This window comes from Osmerus mordax, chromosome 21 (genome assembly GCF_038355195.1).
Source record: "Osmerus mordax isolate fOsmMor3 chromosome 21, fOsmMor3.pri, whole genome shotgun sequence".
Lineage (NCBI taxonomy): Eukaryota > Metazoa > Chordata > Actinopteri > Osmeriformes > Osmeridae > Osmerus > Osmerus mordax.
In genome coordinates this window covers 5,900,971-5,918,568 of record NC_090070.1, presented here as the reverse complement: position 1 = coordinate 5,918,568, position 17,598 = coordinate 5,900,971, and the positions used below count along the sequence as shown (strand labels likewise).

General features: G+C 42.0%; 3 protein-coding genes across 4 annotated transcripts; 1 reads left to right on the top strand and 2 right to left on the bottom strand.

Annotated features, from left to right (window-relative positions):
- Positions 1-277: 277 nt before the first annotated feature.
- On the top strand, positions 278-17,477 carry capn9 (calpain 9). Of its 2 annotated transcripts, none has more exons than XM_067259897.1 (20): positions 278-592; positions 1,480-1,549; positions 1,801-1,919; positions 2,458-2,591; positions 2,889-3,057; positions 3,292-3,375; positions 3,501-3,586; positions 3,850-3,927; positions 4,072-4,232; positions 4,525-4,685; positions 5,214-5,422; positions 5,686-5,722; positions 5,804-5,884; positions 6,135-6,192; positions 6,303-6,367; positions 6,570-6,638; positions 16,498-16,576; positions 16,758-16,874; positions 17,085-17,143; positions 17,388-17,477. In XM_067259897.1, the coding sequence occupies exons 1-20, from the start codon at positions 392-394 to the stop codon at positions 17,412-17,414; spliced, it is 2,064 nt and encodes a 687-aa protein (XP_067115998.1). In that variant the 5' UTR covers positions 278-391; the 3' UTR covers positions 17,415-17,477. The 2 variants fall into 2 exon arrangements, with proteins under 2 accessions (XP_067115998.1, XP_067115997.1); XM_067259896.1 differs by lacking the exons at positions 16,498-16,576; positions 16,758-16,874; positions 17,085-17,143; positions 17,388-17,477 and adding exons at positions 6,743-6,821; positions 7,017-7,133; positions 7,376-7,434; positions 7,693-8,211 and having other exon boundaries at positions 279-592.
- LOC136965706 (uncharacterized) lies at positions 8,352-10,164 on the bottom strand. Its single transcript, XM_067259899.1, has 4 exons — positions 10,112-10,164; positions 9,604-9,867; positions 8,681-8,764; positions 8,352-8,544 (listed from the first exon to the last, which is right to left on the bottom strand). The coding sequence occupies exons 1-4, from the start codon at positions 10,123-10,125 to the stop codon at positions 8,478-8,480; spliced, it is 429 nt and encodes a 142-aa protein (XP_067116000.1). The 5' UTR covers positions 10,126-10,164; the 3' UTR covers positions 8,352-8,477.
- Positions 10,298-13,578, bottom strand: LOC136965705 (uncharacterized). The gene is made up of 6 exons (XM_067259898.1): positions 13,452-13,578; positions 13,011-13,274; positions 12,626-12,880; positions 12,131-12,379; positions 10,620-10,878; positions 10,298-10,420 (listed from the first exon to the last, which is right to left on the bottom strand). Exons 3-6 carry the CDS (start codon positions 12,865-12,867, stop codon positions 10,382-10,384), a joined length of 789 nt encoding a protein of 262 aa, XP_067115999.1. The 5' UTR covers positions 12,868-12,880; positions 13,011-13,274; positions 13,452-13,578; the 3' UTR covers positions 10,298-10,381.
- Positions 17,478-17,598: the final 121 nt, after the last annotated feature.

The window sequence follows — 17,598 nt, the reverse complement described above, 5'->3', positions numbered from 1 at the left end:
TCAAATTTGAGAGTAGGTTTCCCATTTTAATGAATGTGTAGTATGTAGGTGTGTAACATACAAAGCGAGTTTACAGGTCCATAGACCTTACATTCCATCAGGTGAAGTGAATTCCTCCTCGCCCACACGCCCGCTCAAGTGAGAGGAAACTTGTTGGGTAGGGAATAGGGGCGAGGTCAGGGAATAGGTGCATTATAGGGGAAGACAAACCTGTTTCTGTCTGGAGGGTGTGTACTCCTACCACTCCTACCTAGCTGTCAGGACTTTCCTGAAGTCACACATTCAACACACAGGCACCTCACTCCCTGTCAAAGCTCATCCGAGGAGCACGATTACACACACTTCATATATCAGTCTGAGCTTTGAGTCTTCCTAGTCTCGAGCTGTAGATATGCCGTATTCAGTGTCCAGTGGAGGTGCGAACGCCGTCCAGGCCGTCTCAACGCAGTCGGACGGAAAGACCTTTCAGCAGCTGAGGCAAGAATGTCTGCAGAAGAAGAAGTTGTTTGAGGACCCCGATTTTCCTGCCTGCGAGGCATCTCTGTTTTACAGCGAACGCGTTCCCATCAACTTTGAATGGAAAAGACCAGGGGTATGTATTTGAAAAACCTTCCTGGACGACTTGGGTCACTTTAAAAATGGCTCTGCAAGACTCATGAATGACAGTCGAAACGTTTTTGTCAAGAGTGTAAACAGATGACAAGTAACTCTTTCAGTTGTTTTTTTACTTGCATGCCATGCCATACAAGATAGACTTACGATGTGGTTGCATTTTTGCATTTTCTTCCAATGACAGGAGAGGATTGTAGCAAGGCACACAGTGAATGATTATTTTCTGTGTTGACTCAGGTAGGAGTGGTACCTGACAAACTGTTCTTAGATCTTAGACCTGGTCTTTATTCAATGATTATAAATCAGGGGGTCAGATGGCTGAGCGGTTAGGGAGTCAGGCTATTAACCAGAAGGTTGTGGGTTTGATTCCCGGAGGGCCAAATGGCGTGTCCATGGGCAAGGCATTTCACCCTACGTAATAGCTCGGGGGGAATGTCCCTGTACTTACTGTAAGTCGCTCTGGATAAGAGCGTCTGCTAAATGACAACAACAACAAATTCTATATTGAGAATTGGGATGTTCTGCCTTCTGAAACATATGGCTCCACATGGCTTGTACCTCTGACTATGGTTGTAGTAACCTACACATAATAAAAGGCCCAGTTGTAAAAACTCCATTCAAAGTATTTATGACCAATGCACATATCTGTCTTGGGCGTTCCTTTACGGTGAATGTCTCAGTGTGCATTTTTGTGCACTCCACTGTACTACAACTCCTGTACATGGAACTTGGGACTCTGTCTCATTGAGACAACCGGAATGTGCACACACCTATCATTGGCATTCGTTTCACTCCACCCTCCCCATCTAAACCAGTTCTGTCACCAACTGTCTCACACCTTTTCAACTATCCTAATTCCATCCATAGGAACTCTGCAGTGACCCTAAGTTCATCGTTGATGGGGCATCAAGGACAGACATTTGCCAAGGACAACTAGGTTTGTGATCTCTTCACAAGTATACAACTCAGGAAATATTTTAATTATATCGATTACATTTAGTTTTGATTTATTAAATGTAACTATTAAAGAGAACAATTTCAATAAACACCTGAACCATGATCCTAACAAGGTAAACCACTAAACCAAACAAGGTAAAAACATGAACCCTAATACCAGAGTTTTTCCTGTTTAAGTCCCATGACCAGGAAAAAACACATCTCATTGTCCCTCTCCTTGTTCCACCATAGGGGACTGCTGGCTACTAGCGGCCATCGCCTCACTGACCCTCCATGAGCAGACGTTGGCCAGGGTAGTGCCCCACGACCAGGACTTTGGGCCCACATACGCTGGCATCTTTCACTTCCAGGTATACAACCGCACACATATTCTCTAGCTAGCACGTTGTGGAAGAAGATCCGTCTTCACCAAAATGTGGCTTCTGTCAAGGTTCTGGAGTTTATACGCATTTATGTTATCTGAGTGGAAAGAGTCAGAAAAGGAATATGATTCAATAATTATGAGTAGACCAGATCAACCAGTGTTATACAGAATTGGGTAAACTCTCAATCACAGAGAAGACAGCTATTACGTTTCAGTCTGGCTCAACCTATCAGAAAGCCTTCTCCAGCCACAGGCCCCAAATACCATTGACTATAGGTTCCCAGCTGTTACCAGCTCATAGATGGACTAATAACTGATGTATATACATTTCTTTGTGACATTGCTTGTTAAAAGAGCACTACAAAAGAGTTTTGTGGAATTTAGAAATGTATTTGTAGACCATCACATTCAGGGACTTCATGAAAGATTTTAGCCAACATGGATAAAGACAATCTGAAAAATGTATCCATAAAGTTCAGTCTTAGGCGATTTGAATATGTGAGAAAGGTTTGTCTCGTCTTTAGTTCTGGCAGCACAACCAGTGGCTGGATGTGGTGGTGGATGACAGGCTGCCGGCCGTGAGGAACCGCCTGGTGATGGTCCATTCTGTCTCCAATGACGAGTTCTGGAGTGCTCTACTGGAGAAGGCCTATGCCAAGTGAGTGACCGGTTCTCTCTAGGTTCTCTGTGTAGAATTGGCAGTAATGTTGTCAATCAAGAGGTTTACATTGGATTTACTATGCATGAAGTGTTATTTTTGCAATACTTTTGAAAGATTTGCTTTCTGTAAGATATACTCAGTCCACAGTTTTTTTTAACTTTTCTGTTGAGGACACAACAATCTAGGTTTAAATTTAATTTACCTGTATTCACAAAAAGGGTATTTTTCTGACACAAATTGTGCATTGTCTGAGACTAACTTCACCCTTTTGTGTCCTTTCCCTTGTTCCTTCAGGATGAATGGGAGCTATGAGTCCCTGAAGGGAGGCACGACCCTGGAGGCCATGGAGGACTTCACAGGAGGCGTGGGGGAGATGTTCGAGACCAAGACAGCTCCAGCAGACCTCTTCAACATCCTCAAAAAGGCCCACGAAAGAGGCTCCATGCTGGGCTGCTCCATCGACGTAAGGACCCCGGACACTCGCCTAAACTGGGGATATACAGAACAAATTTGAGACTTCACCAGTACACATGGGAGTTTTTGTTCAACAACAATGTTATTGCACAGATACCCAGGATACATTGGAATTTTGAAAGAGCTGATGGTAGCAAAAGCCAGCATACATGGGAGTCAGTGAAGACCAAGTCTGCCATCGTCTTGGTGAGTCGTAACAGTTTGGTTTTCTCCTCTCTTCCAGATCACCAGCTCTGCCGAGTCCGAGGCCCAGACAGACAGTGGACTGGTGAAGGGGCACGCCTACTCCGTTACGGAACTTGAGGAGGTAGGAGAACGCTTCCCGGGTGGCTCAGCAAATGTATATCGGGGCTTCCTCCCCTTGTCCCTAGATCTGAACCCGTATTATTGAGCTGGACTGGTCATGATATGGACATTTTTCTTCTCTCGTAGGTGAATTACAGAGGAGGGAAGGTCCAGTTGATCCGAGTGAGGAACCCGTGGGGGCAGGTGGAATGGAACGGCCCCTGGAGTGACAAGTAGGCAATAGAGGGCCAACAGCTCTCAAAATACCACCCCCTTCATTTCGACTGGTTTCTACTATTCAGTGCCTTTAGAATTACATAATCTAATTTAGGAATGTTGTCAGTATTTGTTATGCTCAATTGATTTCAGTATAACACTGTGGTATGAGATGAAGAAAGTCAGATGTGTGCAGTACAGTGCTCTGCAGATGTTTGTAGAAGAACTTTAATTTTCAACAAGTTTGGATGCACATTTTAATCTACTTTCTGTTTTATAGTTCAAGAGAGTGGAATCTGGTTGATAAAGCTGAGAAAAATCGTATCCTACAGAATTCCCTAGAGGACGGAGAATTCTGGTAGGTATCAGTAGGGATTCTGATGGAGATTGGACAAAACAGAAACACTATAGACTTGTTGGTCCTTTTTAAGATTAAAATTTACAAAAGATGTAGACACAAGCCCCGTATTGAGACATGACGTGAAGTTCTTGGTTAATCCAGGATGGAGTTCAATGACTTTAAGGCCAACTACGACAAGGTGGAGATCTGCAACCTGAGCCCGGACTCGCTGACCGAAGACACCAAGCACAAGTGGGCCGTCAACATATTCGAGGGCAACTGGATCCGAGGCTCCACTGCTGGTGGATGCAGGAACTTCATAGGTCAGTAGAAGACCCTGGTGATCCATTTGGGGCTCCTTTGAAGACATCTAACAGATGTTTGTGCCAAGTCCCTAGTCTACATATGTAATCAAGCTAACTATTTTCCCTAACGGCAAGCCATGTTTATAATAGACCGGCAACATTATTATCAGTGTAAATGGTTTGACCATTTACAGCCACAATTGTGTACTTTTAAGGATTTTCTTTGTCTAAGGAATCATTTTGTGACGTAGTCTTCTAATTGCTAAGGATGAAAAACAAATCTATCTCTTATAATCAATTTTTCCCCTAGATACATTTTGGACCAACCCCCAGTTCAAGCTGACCCTGGAGGACACCGATGATGACGATGACGACCTGTGCAGCGTGGTCATCGCCCTGATGCAGAAGAACCGGCGCAAGCTGAGAAAAGAGGGCCTGGACATGGAGACGATCGGCTTTGCCTTGTATCAGGTTAGACCCGCCTGGCAGCTGCTTTGGTCGCCAGATCGTTACACGCTTGGCCCTGACCCAGCTTCACATGGGAAAGGGAGATGCCACAGAATTAGATAGACTTTAGTAAGTAAGTAAGTAAGTAAGACTTTATTTATATAGCACATTTCATACAAGAATTGTAGTTCAAGGTGCTTTACATAAAATCAATAAAAACAATAATACAAGTGATAAAAGTAATGATAAAATAGCAAATCTATAAAAACAATAATATAACTAATAAAAGTAGTTAAACCCTTCTGAGATTAAATTACTTAAATGCTTCGGTAAAAAGGTAGGTTTTAAGCTGTCTTTTAAAAATGTCTAGCGTGATTAGAAATCTGTAACAAGTTAGGGACTACTAGAAAACAAATGTATACATTTAGGGGTGCCCAATATTTCACAGTTCGGGTGTATGAATACACACAAGACATACAGTACCTTAGAACAGAACTATGAAAAGTATCACTGAGATTTCTACAACAGTTAACCCTACTTATCCTCCCTCAGGCTCCAGATGACGTCGACCATCTGGGCAAGGACTTTTTCCGTTACAACGGCTCCAAGGCCCGCAGCAGGACCTACATCAACATGAGGGAGGTGTCCGAGCGCTTCACTCTTCCCCCAGGGAACTACCTACTGGTGCCCACCACCTTCCAGCCCCACCACGAAGCCGACTTCCTCATCCGGATCTACTCAGAGAAAAAAGCCCAAGCCCTGTAAGTGAACATCCATGAATCTTCTCATCTGAGATTCGCCAATGATCCTCGATAATAAAAGAGATGAAGCTTACACTGTCTGTGGAGGTTCTTGGGGCCTGAATGAAGTAGGAACTTCCTTCAAGGTCCTCCTTTTCATCATACCATGTTTTTGTGATCCAAGGAGACAGACAGCTATTAATTTAATCACATAGACCTACACTCCTTGTTGCTGCTCTGTAACTATAATGCCAACTGAAAACTCCCACCTGTTCTATCAACAGGGAGATGGGGAGCACCATCAAGGCTGACCTACCAGACGTGAGTAGACCTGCAGAATGATAGACCCTGAACACTGCTGAGATGCTATTTCTAAGTGCTCATGGCGTGTTTGTGTTTCAGCCGCCCATGCCCAGCCTACCAGAGGACGAGTCAGATGAGGAGAAGGGACTAAGGAAGCTGTTTGAGATGATTGCCGGCTCAGTAAGAACACAATCAATCAAATCATGTGTCCTGTCCATCCTTGTTTCTGAAGAGACCTCAGATCTTCAGAAGGTTGGATGGGTGAAAGCAGTAGGTTTGAAAACTTGCAGTCACTTATCCAGATCATCAAGCATCAAGGAGGACTTTTCAGCATGACAAATTCCAGATATACAAATCCTGTACATCAGAGGTGTTGTGCGCCACCTGGTGGTGACGATATGAACCTTATTCCAATGTGTTTTGTCTTCAGGACCAGGCCATCTCTGCCATGGAGCTCCAGCAGGTGTTGAATGGGGTGCTGAGCAGGAGTACGATTCCCTCTCTAAGACATTAATAACAGATCTCAGATAAATGGTTATCTAGATAGATGTCATGATGAGAGGATTCATTGTGTTTCTTTTTTAATGATCTCCCCCAGGAAAAGAAATCAAGTTTGACGGCTTGAGTCTCAGCACCTGCCACAGCATCATCAACCTGATGGATGTATCCTTTAGTCAACTGTTAACCTAAATGTTCTGCTCAGTCCGAAAAATCCAGCCTTCCTGGCTAAATCATATACAGTCTTAATAACGTGTTGGGGTGTATTACGACCCAATTCCTAAACTTGTCTTATCTTATCTTAAGTGTGTGCAATGTGTGAACCTATGTACCTTTCTAATGCATTTGCCTTGATGGAGACATCCAGGTAGATAATACAGGACAGCTGGAGTTCCAAGAGTTTAAAATCTTCTGGGAAAAGATGAAGAAATGGATTGTAAGCACAAGACGATGTCTTGTACTCATATGCATTGTTCTGCCTCTAATTGTTTTAACAAAAACAATTGAATGTAACGCAGAGGTGATGTTGTGTTATTTCAGATGCTTTTCCTGTCCTATGACACAGATCGTTCAGGAAAGATGTCTTCGTATGAGCTCCGCATCGCCCTCAAAGCTGCAGGTGAGAACTCTCCTCATGTCGTTAAGGGTTACGGTCCAAGCTACTATGTCAGACAACTGGAATGTTTACGTCCAACCGCAAGACAGAACAAAGCTTTGACCTCCGAGCGCATTCAGTGATTTATTTTAGATACCAATTTACATAATCGCATGGAATCCCATGGATATAAAGCTTAACAATTTACTACAATTTCAGGCATGCAGTTGAACTCCAAACTATTGCAGCTGCTGGGTCTGAGGTTCGCAGACGACAATTACGACATCGACTTTGACGACTACCTGACCTGCATCGTCCGTCTGGAGAACATGTTCAGTACGTTGACCTGCGTGGCATTTAGGAGTTATGATATCCTACCCTGGATTCATCCATTACAATATTGAATAATTAAGCAATTATTTTTGTAGTGAATGGATAATGATCATCTAGGCCTAATGAGCATATTTTTACACTCTCAGAAGTATGTAGCTTTGTTGCATGTGCAGAGTTTTTCCATTGAAAAAAAAACTAAATTCCTGTTGGACCCACCTGACCTGTTTGTATTTGTCCTCTATCAGGAGTGTTCCAGGCACTGGACAAAAATAAGGAGGGCGTAGTGAACATGAACATGCTACAGGTAGAAACATACACACAATCATTTGTAATTACACATAATATAGATTGTATTATAGAATATATAAATATAATATATATGGAATATATACAGTATACATATATTTGAATAATATTGTGTTACTATGATTATAATATGATGATATGCTAAGCAAGTGTAGTTAGAATGCATATCTATGCAATTATTACAATTAATATATTAATATAATTACTACGACTATGATGTGTAGTTAACATGATGGTTTTCATTTGGTTCCCCCAGTTCCTCTTGCTTTCCATGAATGTCTGAAGACGAAACTGAAGCCTCCATGAAGAACAAAAGAAAAACTAGCTGGTAGCAAGGCTACTTTTTTGACTTTACTAGGCCTTACTTTCACTTAACAGTCATTCCCCCTAGTGTGCATTCTTTTCAATTCTTTAACACTATTTTGTTTCCTTCCCCCAAACACATAAAACCATAAAACGTCATCAAGTAAAATTATTTTTATTTTTACAAGCAATGTCACAGAAGGCTTTACAGATGCCCATAGATTCTCGCGAACCTTTTTGTAAGGGTTTTTAACCATCTTAAAACCCTAAAGGAAAACTCCCTGAAACTTACTGTTGTGACACATATTCATATCATTATAAGCAAATAAGGGAATTAACAATGTTTTTACAGTGATTAAAGTTACATTATGACTAATAAACTATAAAAAATGTTATGCTGGTGGTTGTACTTTTTCAGTATTCATCCAATAAATGTATTATACATTGCACAAAATAATTATTGTTTCAAGTAGTTTCTTGACTTTTTTGTAGCACCTCACATTTGAAACCTTTTGAAAGAGGACGCAACTTCAATTGTTATGAAAGGGAATTCAATATATTTCCACATTGTTCCGCAAATATTCACAATGGTGCAACTATTGTCTTAAGAGTTCCACAGTGGCCCCTAGTTCCCCTACTATCCCTTTAATGAGGGTTTGGGGTAAGGGAGTTATGAAAATACGCGAAGAGATGTTTTCCCGGCAGTTCTTCAGTATAAACTGCCTGATGCTAGTTGGATCACCAAATCTCAAACCTCTTGTCTGTCTGGAAGGGCTCTTTGTCCAGAATCATGTTATTGAAGAGCCTGTGGAGCAAGGTACAGAATATGAGAACAGATGCCTTTCTTTTTTTTTGAATGAAGAAAATAATAAGTTATGATATCCTCAATGCAGCTATGTTAAAATGAGAACACAAAAACACACAAATGTAAACACGCTCACCGGACAGCACTAATGGAGCTGTTGATGGAGACCAGTTGGATTATTCTGTCTGATAGAGCATCCGTGATGTCATTGTGACTCAGGCTAAAATCCACGGGGGGGGGAGAGAGAGAAGAAGAGAGAGAGATACGGAACAGTCTTGATATAAAGCATGAAACTAGTGCTGTCAAACGATTAAAATATTTCATCGCGATTAATCGCATTAATGTCATAGTTAACTCCCGATTAATCGCAATTAATCACACATTTTTAGCTATTCTAAATGTCCCTTGATTTATTTTTGTCCCGTTTTTTTCTCATTTTAATGCTCTTATCAACATGGAAAAGTGGATCGGATTGCTTAGTGCAAATGTTTTTGTTATTGAAAACAACATTGCAATCGCCTGGCTTTGAAGAGAGTGCGGAGATTTTGCATCAGCTGTGTGCTTGGCCATCAAGTGGTATTTCAGACTGGACGTGCTGCGATGATAGCTCAGTTCACAACGACAAAACACACAGATCACTTTGGTCTTGTCAATGGAACCATTTGGCAACTTTTTAAAAGTAAACTTTCCATTCAGAATCTTATTGGCATCCATTTCGGCGTCTCGCGCTCGCCATCCACTCAAAACGTAACGTTAGCCTACTACTCTTTAGCCTCGCAAGCCCAAAGAAGTGTGTGTGGCGTGCCTGTTGTTTTGTTTCCGGTCTAGCTAGATCCGGTGTGGTGTTGTAGTTTTTCTAACGTCAGTAGTTGTTGCAACAGCATGTGAAAAAAACGACAAAGTTTGCTAGGCCTAAAAGAACGCTAATCGTGCGATAAAAAAATTGTCGCAGTTAATTCGTGTTTGCGTTAACGCCGTTAATAACGCGTTTAACTGACTGCACTACATGAAACACATGACCAAATACACACATACACACACCCACTCCAGAACACTCACTCCAGGACTTGTGCTTTGTGCAAGTGTGTAAGCAGGAGCTCCAGGTGCTGGTCTGTAAGTTGGCAGTGACTCAAGTCCAGTTCAGACAAGCCCTCAGAATGTTCCAGAACCAGGGCCAGAGACCCACAGGCCCTCTGGTCCAGCCTGGTCTCACTGAGGTCCAGCTCCATACCCAGGGCACCACAGAGGGAATCAGCATAGCGTGGGGCCGACGCGCCTGTGACACACTCCTCCATTAGCCGGAGCAACAAGGCTTTACTGGTACTGAGGGGAGAGAAGACAGAGATACATCAACGTAAAACCTGTCTGTAAAGTCAAAGGAATTAAAAACACTACTGTGAAACATTCGGTTAAACTTTACCGAAATACAGTAAAACATTTCACTGAGGTAAAGTGGTCCATGAATATATTTGATAAAATATGTATTTAAATAAATGGGACATTATGGGAGTGAAGTTCCGGTTTGTGTTTCAAAACCCTAATGGGCAACAACACCACAGTCTCTCACCTGAACTTGATCATTCTCAGAATGGGAAGCAGATGCCTCAGGGCTGCGTCCTCCACCTCACAGTCTTTCAGGATGAGCTGAGGCTGGGTGTGTGTTGGGAGGGAGGGGTAGCTGTCTCTCAGGACGGCGGAGAGGTTCCTGCAGTGCCCAACACTCACACACAGAGGGTCTCCTCCCTCCTGTTCAGACAGATCCAGCCTGAACTGCAGAGTCCTGAGCAGTTCTGCTGAGAGAGATGCTGATGACCCCCGTTGGACAGGAGAGGCAGCGCTACAGCGGAGGAAAGTCAGCAGTAGCCTCCTGTCGACACTGGTAGGTTGGAAGACACACAAGGAGACATGTTAGAACAGCTTACTGTAGCAACATTTTCTTATGCATGTGATATGAAAAGAATGGTTTATCAATTGAAATAGAGATACAAATACTTGTTTGCAAACATGAAATCTGATTTGATTTTAAACATAAACGTGTAGTGAGTCTTTTGGTCCAGCAGTGCCATGTTACTGACTTGAGATGCGAGACTCTGTCCAGAAGAGGCAGGATTCCTTCTATCGCCCCCGGTGGTGTGGAAGTCCACAGCAGCCAGAGTTTGACTGGCACGGCTGTGTTGGAGGGTGAAGCAGAGAGCAGCACAGTCCACAGTGTTCAGCTTACTGGTGTTCAGGTTGATAACATGGTTTACTGACCACAACAAACTGGACACATGGTCACTGGCACGACTTGCATACATCTCTCTGATGGTTGACAACATAAAGCTGGTACTGGGCCTGGGGACAGAAAAAGCAGGTATCATTGGATTCGTTTTGTAGGGCTGTTTTGGCAGCCCCTTTGTCACTGGTCACCCAGACACTCGTCTGGGACAGTCGTTGATTTGCATGAATGCTAAAATGACAATCACACCTTAATGACACACCTCTGGAAAGGTGGTCTCAACAGTTGAAGAGGAAGGTGGACCGAGGAAGACTCTGAAATTATCATTAAAAGTTGTGTTCTTTTAAATATAGTTCTAAACAGCTTTTAATGTCATGTTTGATATGATTTTGTTTCTTATTTTACGTATTACATTCTAGTCATAATTTTAATGCTGGAACATGTACAGGGTTTACAGAGTTTTGTGCTTGCAGCAGACCAACATGTGTTTAACATGTTCCCTTGTCTTGCAAGGGCACCACTTGGTCTACTACAGCCTTGATTAATGATCCAATTTGAATTTGTATGCGTTAGACAACTTTTCAGTCATATGACCGGTGTCCCCATTTTAGTCAGGTTTGGGTGTATATAGGAAGAAGTTTTTACCAATCACTTTGAGTTCTGTTTACGATACAGCTCCAGTGCGTTAGGTGCCTAGTCTTCATTGTGAATACTTTTGTTAACCATTGCTCTGAAGGTATGTTTTGTATTTGATGATATTTCATTATATTGATTATCTTACTATTTAGATAATAAACTATTATTGTGCATTTTAAGTTACTTGTTCTCCTTGAAACGTATCTATCACGCTACGGCGGTGAAAACTTTGATCTAGTCTGGTTGATGCGGCTAATACTGATTATAAACATAGACTTTTGAAGTAGGTTTTAACTTAAGGCCTCTGAGTCACTTACGGTGGATCTCCACGCTCCAAAGGAATTTACCAGAGCCTCTGAGTGATTGGTTTACATACTAGGTCTACTATGGTTAAATCCATATTATAGTAATGATAAACGACTGATTAGTGAACACGCATACTTTAGGGTCGATGCTCTGATCAAGCAGACGATTTTTACCTACGCCAGAGTTTCATGTCATTAACTGTTTAGTGCTCAAGGTTACAGGTAACGCACTTGTGCACATTTCTAAAATTGGAGTCAGATATTAACGATTATCTCCCTGAACATCTAACCAGAATTGAATTGGGTTTCCCAAGCTGGGGACAAACACCAAGCGTCTCTGTTCTTACGATCCTCCTACCTACAGTTTTATACATCAAAAAGCATAAACATATTGATGTTGATTCAAATGTCAACAAATCATCCCTACCTCTTAATAACAATCCTGTCTAGAAAGCATAGAAGATCTGAGGTGTTCTTCTCTGAGAGCTTGAGCTTCCTAAGGTCCACCTGAAGTTTGATGTTCTGGATTGAATTTTGCATCAAATAGAGAAGAACTTCCCAGTCCAGAGAGCAGGTCAGGTCTCTACCAAGCTTCTCCAGGAACGACCGAGTCAGCTGCTTGTCCTGAGCTTCATACACAACTACAGCCAGCTGCTGCACAGCTTCGGAACACAGTCTGAAAAATACAAGAACATCAACAAACTAACGTGAAGGAAAGGGAGACTTTCATTACACTAAGCAAAGCAAAAGTACCTTATCAAACATACAATGTGAATAAATGGCTCAGTTTACAATATATGACATACTGTATGGGCATACAACATACAGGAAACATGTTGAACTACAATATTGTTTTGAATGAATGGATGGATGTCGCCCATATAAGGGATTATTATATAATAATGGCTCTGCGTGTTGTTACCTGAGAGTCAGAGGGCCGTGGTGGTCCAGCAGTGTGAGGAGAGAGTGAGGATGGATGGAGAACTGAGTCAGGTCCAAACACTGAACTGACCAGAGTCTCAACAGGGACGACACACTGTTCACAGCCATGGACAGAGCTGCTTCTGACAGCCATACTTTGTCTAACACCAGGGAGAGCTCCTTAATGGTCACTTGAGAAGCAAGTATACCTGTCCTCACCAGTCTGGACAGGTGGACTGCCATGGACCCATTCAGTCTGGAAGATTTACAATAATTTACCATGAGTGATCATGCTGGACACTTATTTTTGGCTTGCAAGCACAGAACAAACAATGTCTCCAACTTCCTGTATAGAGAATAAGTGTTACATCCTGTGTCATACATACTTGAGCTTGTGTAACCGTGCTACGTGTGTGAGGAGAAGTCCAGCTCCTTTGAGAGATATCTCGCTCGGGGTTAGGGTTAGATCCACTGTGGAGGCACAGAGGCCCAGGACCCTCCCTAGAGACCTGCAGGTTTGACTGGGTAACCTTCCTCTCAGCACCAGGGAGAAGTTCAAGGCCTGGACGAGAAGGACCAGCTGCTGGGCCTCATCTCTGGACCTCACAGGGATGGTTTCACACACATGCTGGAAGAACCCAGCTTCACAACTGAAACAGGACAACATTTTCAGTGGAATTATAACACAATATGTGAAACTTGTTTTCAGTGTTTTAAACAATTTCCAAACACGAATCAGGCTTAGAAACCTATCCTCACTTCTTTAATCTCTCAGGAAATTACAAATGTTGATAAACAGGCAGACATTATAAGGACAACACACTAACCTGAGCTGTGAGATGTAGGGCAGACACTGGAGGAAACTCCTCACTTCACTCTCTTCATCTGACCAGCCCCTCAGCTCTACTGGTTTTTTCTTTGGTTGGAGTTTCAGCACTTTTAGGAGGAGGGAGGTCTTTCTCTCTGAGAGGTCTATAGACCAGACTGCAGGAGCAGCTGACTGGTAAAGTGACTGTAATCCTGGAAGGACACTCCTGCCTGTTCGAGTCTCATAATCCTTCACATGGGAGTACAGGTCCAGCAGAAATTCAGATTCCTGGTTGTGGTATAGAGTTGACAGTGACAGTATTCTCCGAATGGTTGTTTCTATGATTTCCCTCTTACGGAGAGATGCTTGAAGACATAAACTAAATAGAAATGTCTTCTCCCTCTTCTTCCATTCTTCAGGAGACCTTCCCATATCCTGTGATGGTTTGAATCTGCAAAAACAGTTAAACAGTTAAAAATTAAAATGACAAGTGAACACATAATGAGCGAAGATGTTTAAGGGATGGCACTCGGACAGTGCACCTCATTCTGCTCATGAACTACACCTGTGTTAGCCTAATTCAAGCCCATTGGGCCTCGTCTGATAAGGCAGCATTATTTTGCCTCACGGATTATCATACACTCATTACCGGTTGTTGTATTAATGGGCTGCTGCCACCCTCCACTCTCCACATATCTCCCATGTTGACTGTATATTACTATCCATCAGGGGGGATTATTACTCTATTTGCTCCCTGCCTCATGTTCTATCTATGTTGCCTGCTATACTAGAGGCAGGTAGTGCTTCCCCTAGATACATCCACTCTGCCAAAGTCAAACCTATTTCCATGTCTATGGTTATCAATAAATGCTCAAATCAAATCACGTGAGTGTCTTGACTGAACTCTCGTTATCACTTCATGACAAAGTTATGTACTACATACAATTATGCACAGATTGGTATGTAGAAATCAATAATGTACAAAGATTTAAACAAATAATATTGTTAAGATGTTGTTAAATTAATTGGATTATAAAGTATATTAGCTAACCTGAGCTGTGAGATGTAGGGCAGACACTGGAGGAAACTCCTCAATTCACTCTCTTCATCTGACCAGCCCCTCAGCTCTACTGGTTTCTTCTTTGGTTGGAGTTTCAGCACTTTTAGGAGGAGGGAGGTCTTTCTCTCTGAGAGGTCTATGGACCAGACTGCAGGAGCAGCTGACTGGTAAAATGACTGTAATGCTGGAAAGACACTCCTGCCTGTTAGTCTCATAGTCTTTCACATGGGAGTAGAGGTCCAGCAGGAAGTCACATTGTTTATATTCATGATATTCATCATCATCCCTGTCACTGAAGGGGAAAGTCTTGTAGCTGCACACTGATGACAGCAGCTTCAGGGTCTTCTCTCCTGTCTGCTCCTCCCACTGTGCTGCTTGAGACAAGAGATCCACCAGGAACCTGGTGTTTTTTTTCTTTTCATACCAGTATGTAGAAAAACTGCTAGATGAACAGCACAAACAAACTCAGTTATCGTATGAAAATGCACCATATTAGCAAACTCTAAATTAGTCAATGGGGTTATGCACACTATTTGGAAATGATGACAGAATCCTGAAATAATGTAATAGAAAGAATATGAAAAATGATCAGACATAAACATGAAAACCAACTCACCTGAGCTGTGAGATGTAGGGCAGACACTGGAGGAAACTCCTCACTTCACTCTCTTCATCTGACCAGCCCCTCAGCTTTACTGGTTTCTTCTCTGGTTGGAGTTTCAGAACTTCTAGGAGGATGGAGGCTTTTCTCTCTGAGAGGTCTATGAACCAGACTGCAGGAGCAGCTGACTGGTAAACTGACTGTAATGCTGGAAGGACACTCCTGCCTGTTTGAGTCTCATAGTCCTTCACATGGGAGTACAGGTCCAGCAGGAAGTCAGATTGATGGTGTTGGTATAGAGTTGACAATGACAGTATTCTCAAAATTGTTGTTTCTATGATTTCCCTCTCATAGAGAGCTGCTTGCAGGCTTAAACTCAGTAGAAATGTCTTCTCCTTATTCTTCAACTCTTCATGAGACATTTCCTGATCCTGTAATGGTGTGAATCTGCAAAAACAGTCAACAGTGAAAATGACACGCAAACACATCTCTCATTATTACTTTATGACAAAGTTATGTTCTAAATGTAATTCTGCAAAGACTGGTACATAGATGGGAAAGTTTATAAAGAGATTTGACCAACTATTATTGTTAAGACAAGTTGATCAATTACTTGGATTACGAGGTCTACTGACTAACCTGATCTTTGAGATGTAGGGCAGACACTGGAGGAAACTCCTCAACTCACTCTCTTCATCTGACCAGCCCCTCAGCTCTAATATTTTATTTCCTGGTTGGAGTTGCAGCACTTCTCGGAGGAGGGAGGTCTTTCTCTCTGAGAGGTCTATGGACCAGACTGCAGGAGCTGACTGATAAAGTGGTTTAAGTGCTTGAAGGATATTTCTACCTTTCCGACTCATATCGCTTCTAGCCTGTAAGTACAGGTCTAGAAGGATGTCATATCTCTCGGTGTGATAAATAGAGAACAGGGCAAGCAGTGTGTTTACCGCTCTCTGGAACATCTCTGTTGAATATGGTGCCACTTTTAGGCACAGATCTAGTAGAAGTTTCTTCTGTTTTCTCAACAAATATGTTGGTGATAGCTCCTGTCCTGAAGTAAAACTGAAAAAGAACAAGACGCTGTTAAGACCCAATTTGAAAATGTGTGCAATGTGTGAACCTGTATGTACCTTTCTAATGCATTTGCCTTGATGGAGACATCCAGGCAGATAATACAGGACAGCTGGAGTTCCAAGAGTTTAAAATCTTCTGGGAAAAGATGAAGAAATGGATTGTATGAACAAGACAGTGGCCGGGTTTCCCAGATTCGTTAAGAAGCTCTTAGCGTTAAGAGCTTCTTAACGAATCTGGGCCCGGCCAATGTCTTGTACTCATATGCATTGTTCTGCCAATAGTTTTAACAACAATTGAATGTGGCACAGAGGTGATGTTGTGTTATTTCAGATGCTCTTCCTGTCCTACGACACAGATCGTTCAGGAAAGATGTCTTCATATGAGCTCCGCATCGCCCTCAAAGCTGCAGGTGAGAACTCTCCTCATGTCGTTTAAGGTTACGGTCTAAGCTACTATGTCAGACAACTGGAATGTTTATGTCCAACCTCAAGACAGAACAAAGCTTTGTCATCCGAGCGCACTCAGTGACTTACCGTACTGATTTACACAATCGCATGGATAGAAAACTTAGCAATTTACTACAATAGCAGGCATGCAGCTGAACTCCAAACTATTGCAGCAGCTGGGTCTGAGGTTCGCAGACGACAAGTACGACATCGACTTTGACGACTACCTGACCAGCATCGTCCGTCTGGAGAACATGTTCAGTACGTTGACCTGTGTGGCATTTAGGAGTTATGATATCCTACCCTGGATTCATCCATTACAATCTTGAATAATAGTCATTCTTTTCAATGATCATCTTTTTTACACTATCAGAAGTATGTAGCTTTGTTGAATGTGCAGACCTTTTCCATTTAAAAAAAACGAAATTCCTGTTGGACCCACTTGACCTGTCTGTATTTGTCCTCTATCAGGAGTGTTCCAGGCACTGGACAAAAATAAGGAGGGCGTAGTGAACATGAACATGCTACAGGTAGAAACATACACACAATCATTTGTAATTACACATAATATAGATTGGATTATAGAATATATAAATATAATATATATGGAATATATACAGTATACATATATTTGAATAATATTGTCTTACTATGATTATAATATGATATGCTAAGCAAGTGTAGTTAAAATGCATATCTATGCAATTACATTTTTTATAATTACTACTACTATGATGTGTAGTTAACATTATGTTTTTCATTTGGTTCCCCCAGTTCCTCTTGCTTTCCATGAATGTCTGAAGACCAAACTGAAGCCTCCATGAAGAACAAAAGAAAAACTAGCTGGTAGCAAGGCTACTTTTTTTATTTTCTTTACTATGCCTTACTTTCACTTAACAGTCCTTCCCCCTAGTGTGCATTCTTTTAAATGCTTTAACAATATTTTGTTTCCTTCCCCCAAACACATAAAACCATGAAACGTCAT

What these genes read in the sequence shown, in the direction of transcription:
- capn9 (XM_067259897.1), top strand. Translation starts at nt 392, where the DNA reads ATGCCGTATTCAGTGTCCAGTGGAGGTGCGAACGCCGTCCAGGCCGTC. An exon ending in TTGAATGGAAAAGACCAGGG is followed by an intron (nt 593 to 1,479) that starts GTATGTATTTGA and finishes TTCCATCCATAG; the next exon opens with GAACTCTGCAGTGACCCTAA. An exon ending in TGCTGGGCTGCTCCATCGAC is followed by an intron (nt 3,058 to 3,291) that starts GTAAGGACCCCG and finishes CCTCTCTTCCAG; the next exon opens with ATCACCAGCTCTGCCGAGTC.
- LOC136965706 (XM_067259899.1), bottom strand. An exon ending in CACAAAGCACAAGTCCTGGA is followed by an intron (nt 8,765 to 9,603) that starts GTGAGTGTTCTG and finishes CGTGGATTTTAG; the next exon opens with CCTGAGTCACAATGACATCA. An exon ending in AGCTCCATTAGTGCTGTCCG is followed by an intron (nt 8,545 to 8,680) that starts GTGAGCGTGTTT and finishes CTTGCTCCACAG; the next exon opens with GCTCTTCAATAACATGATTC.
- LOC136965705 (XM_067259898.1), bottom strand. Translation starts at nt 12,867, where the DNA reads ATGGCAGTCCACCTGTCCAGACTGGTGAGGACAGGTATACTTGCTTCT. An exon ending in CACGGCCCTCTGACTCTCAG is followed by an intron (nt 12,380 to 12,625) that starts GTAACAACACGC and finishes TGTATTTTTCAG; the next exon opens with ACTGTGTTCCGAAGCTGTGC. An exon ending in GACAGAGTCTCGCATCTCAA is followed by an intron (nt 10,421 to 10,619) that starts GTCAGTAACATG and finishes CCAACCTACCAG; the next exon opens with TGTCGACAGGAGGCTACTGC.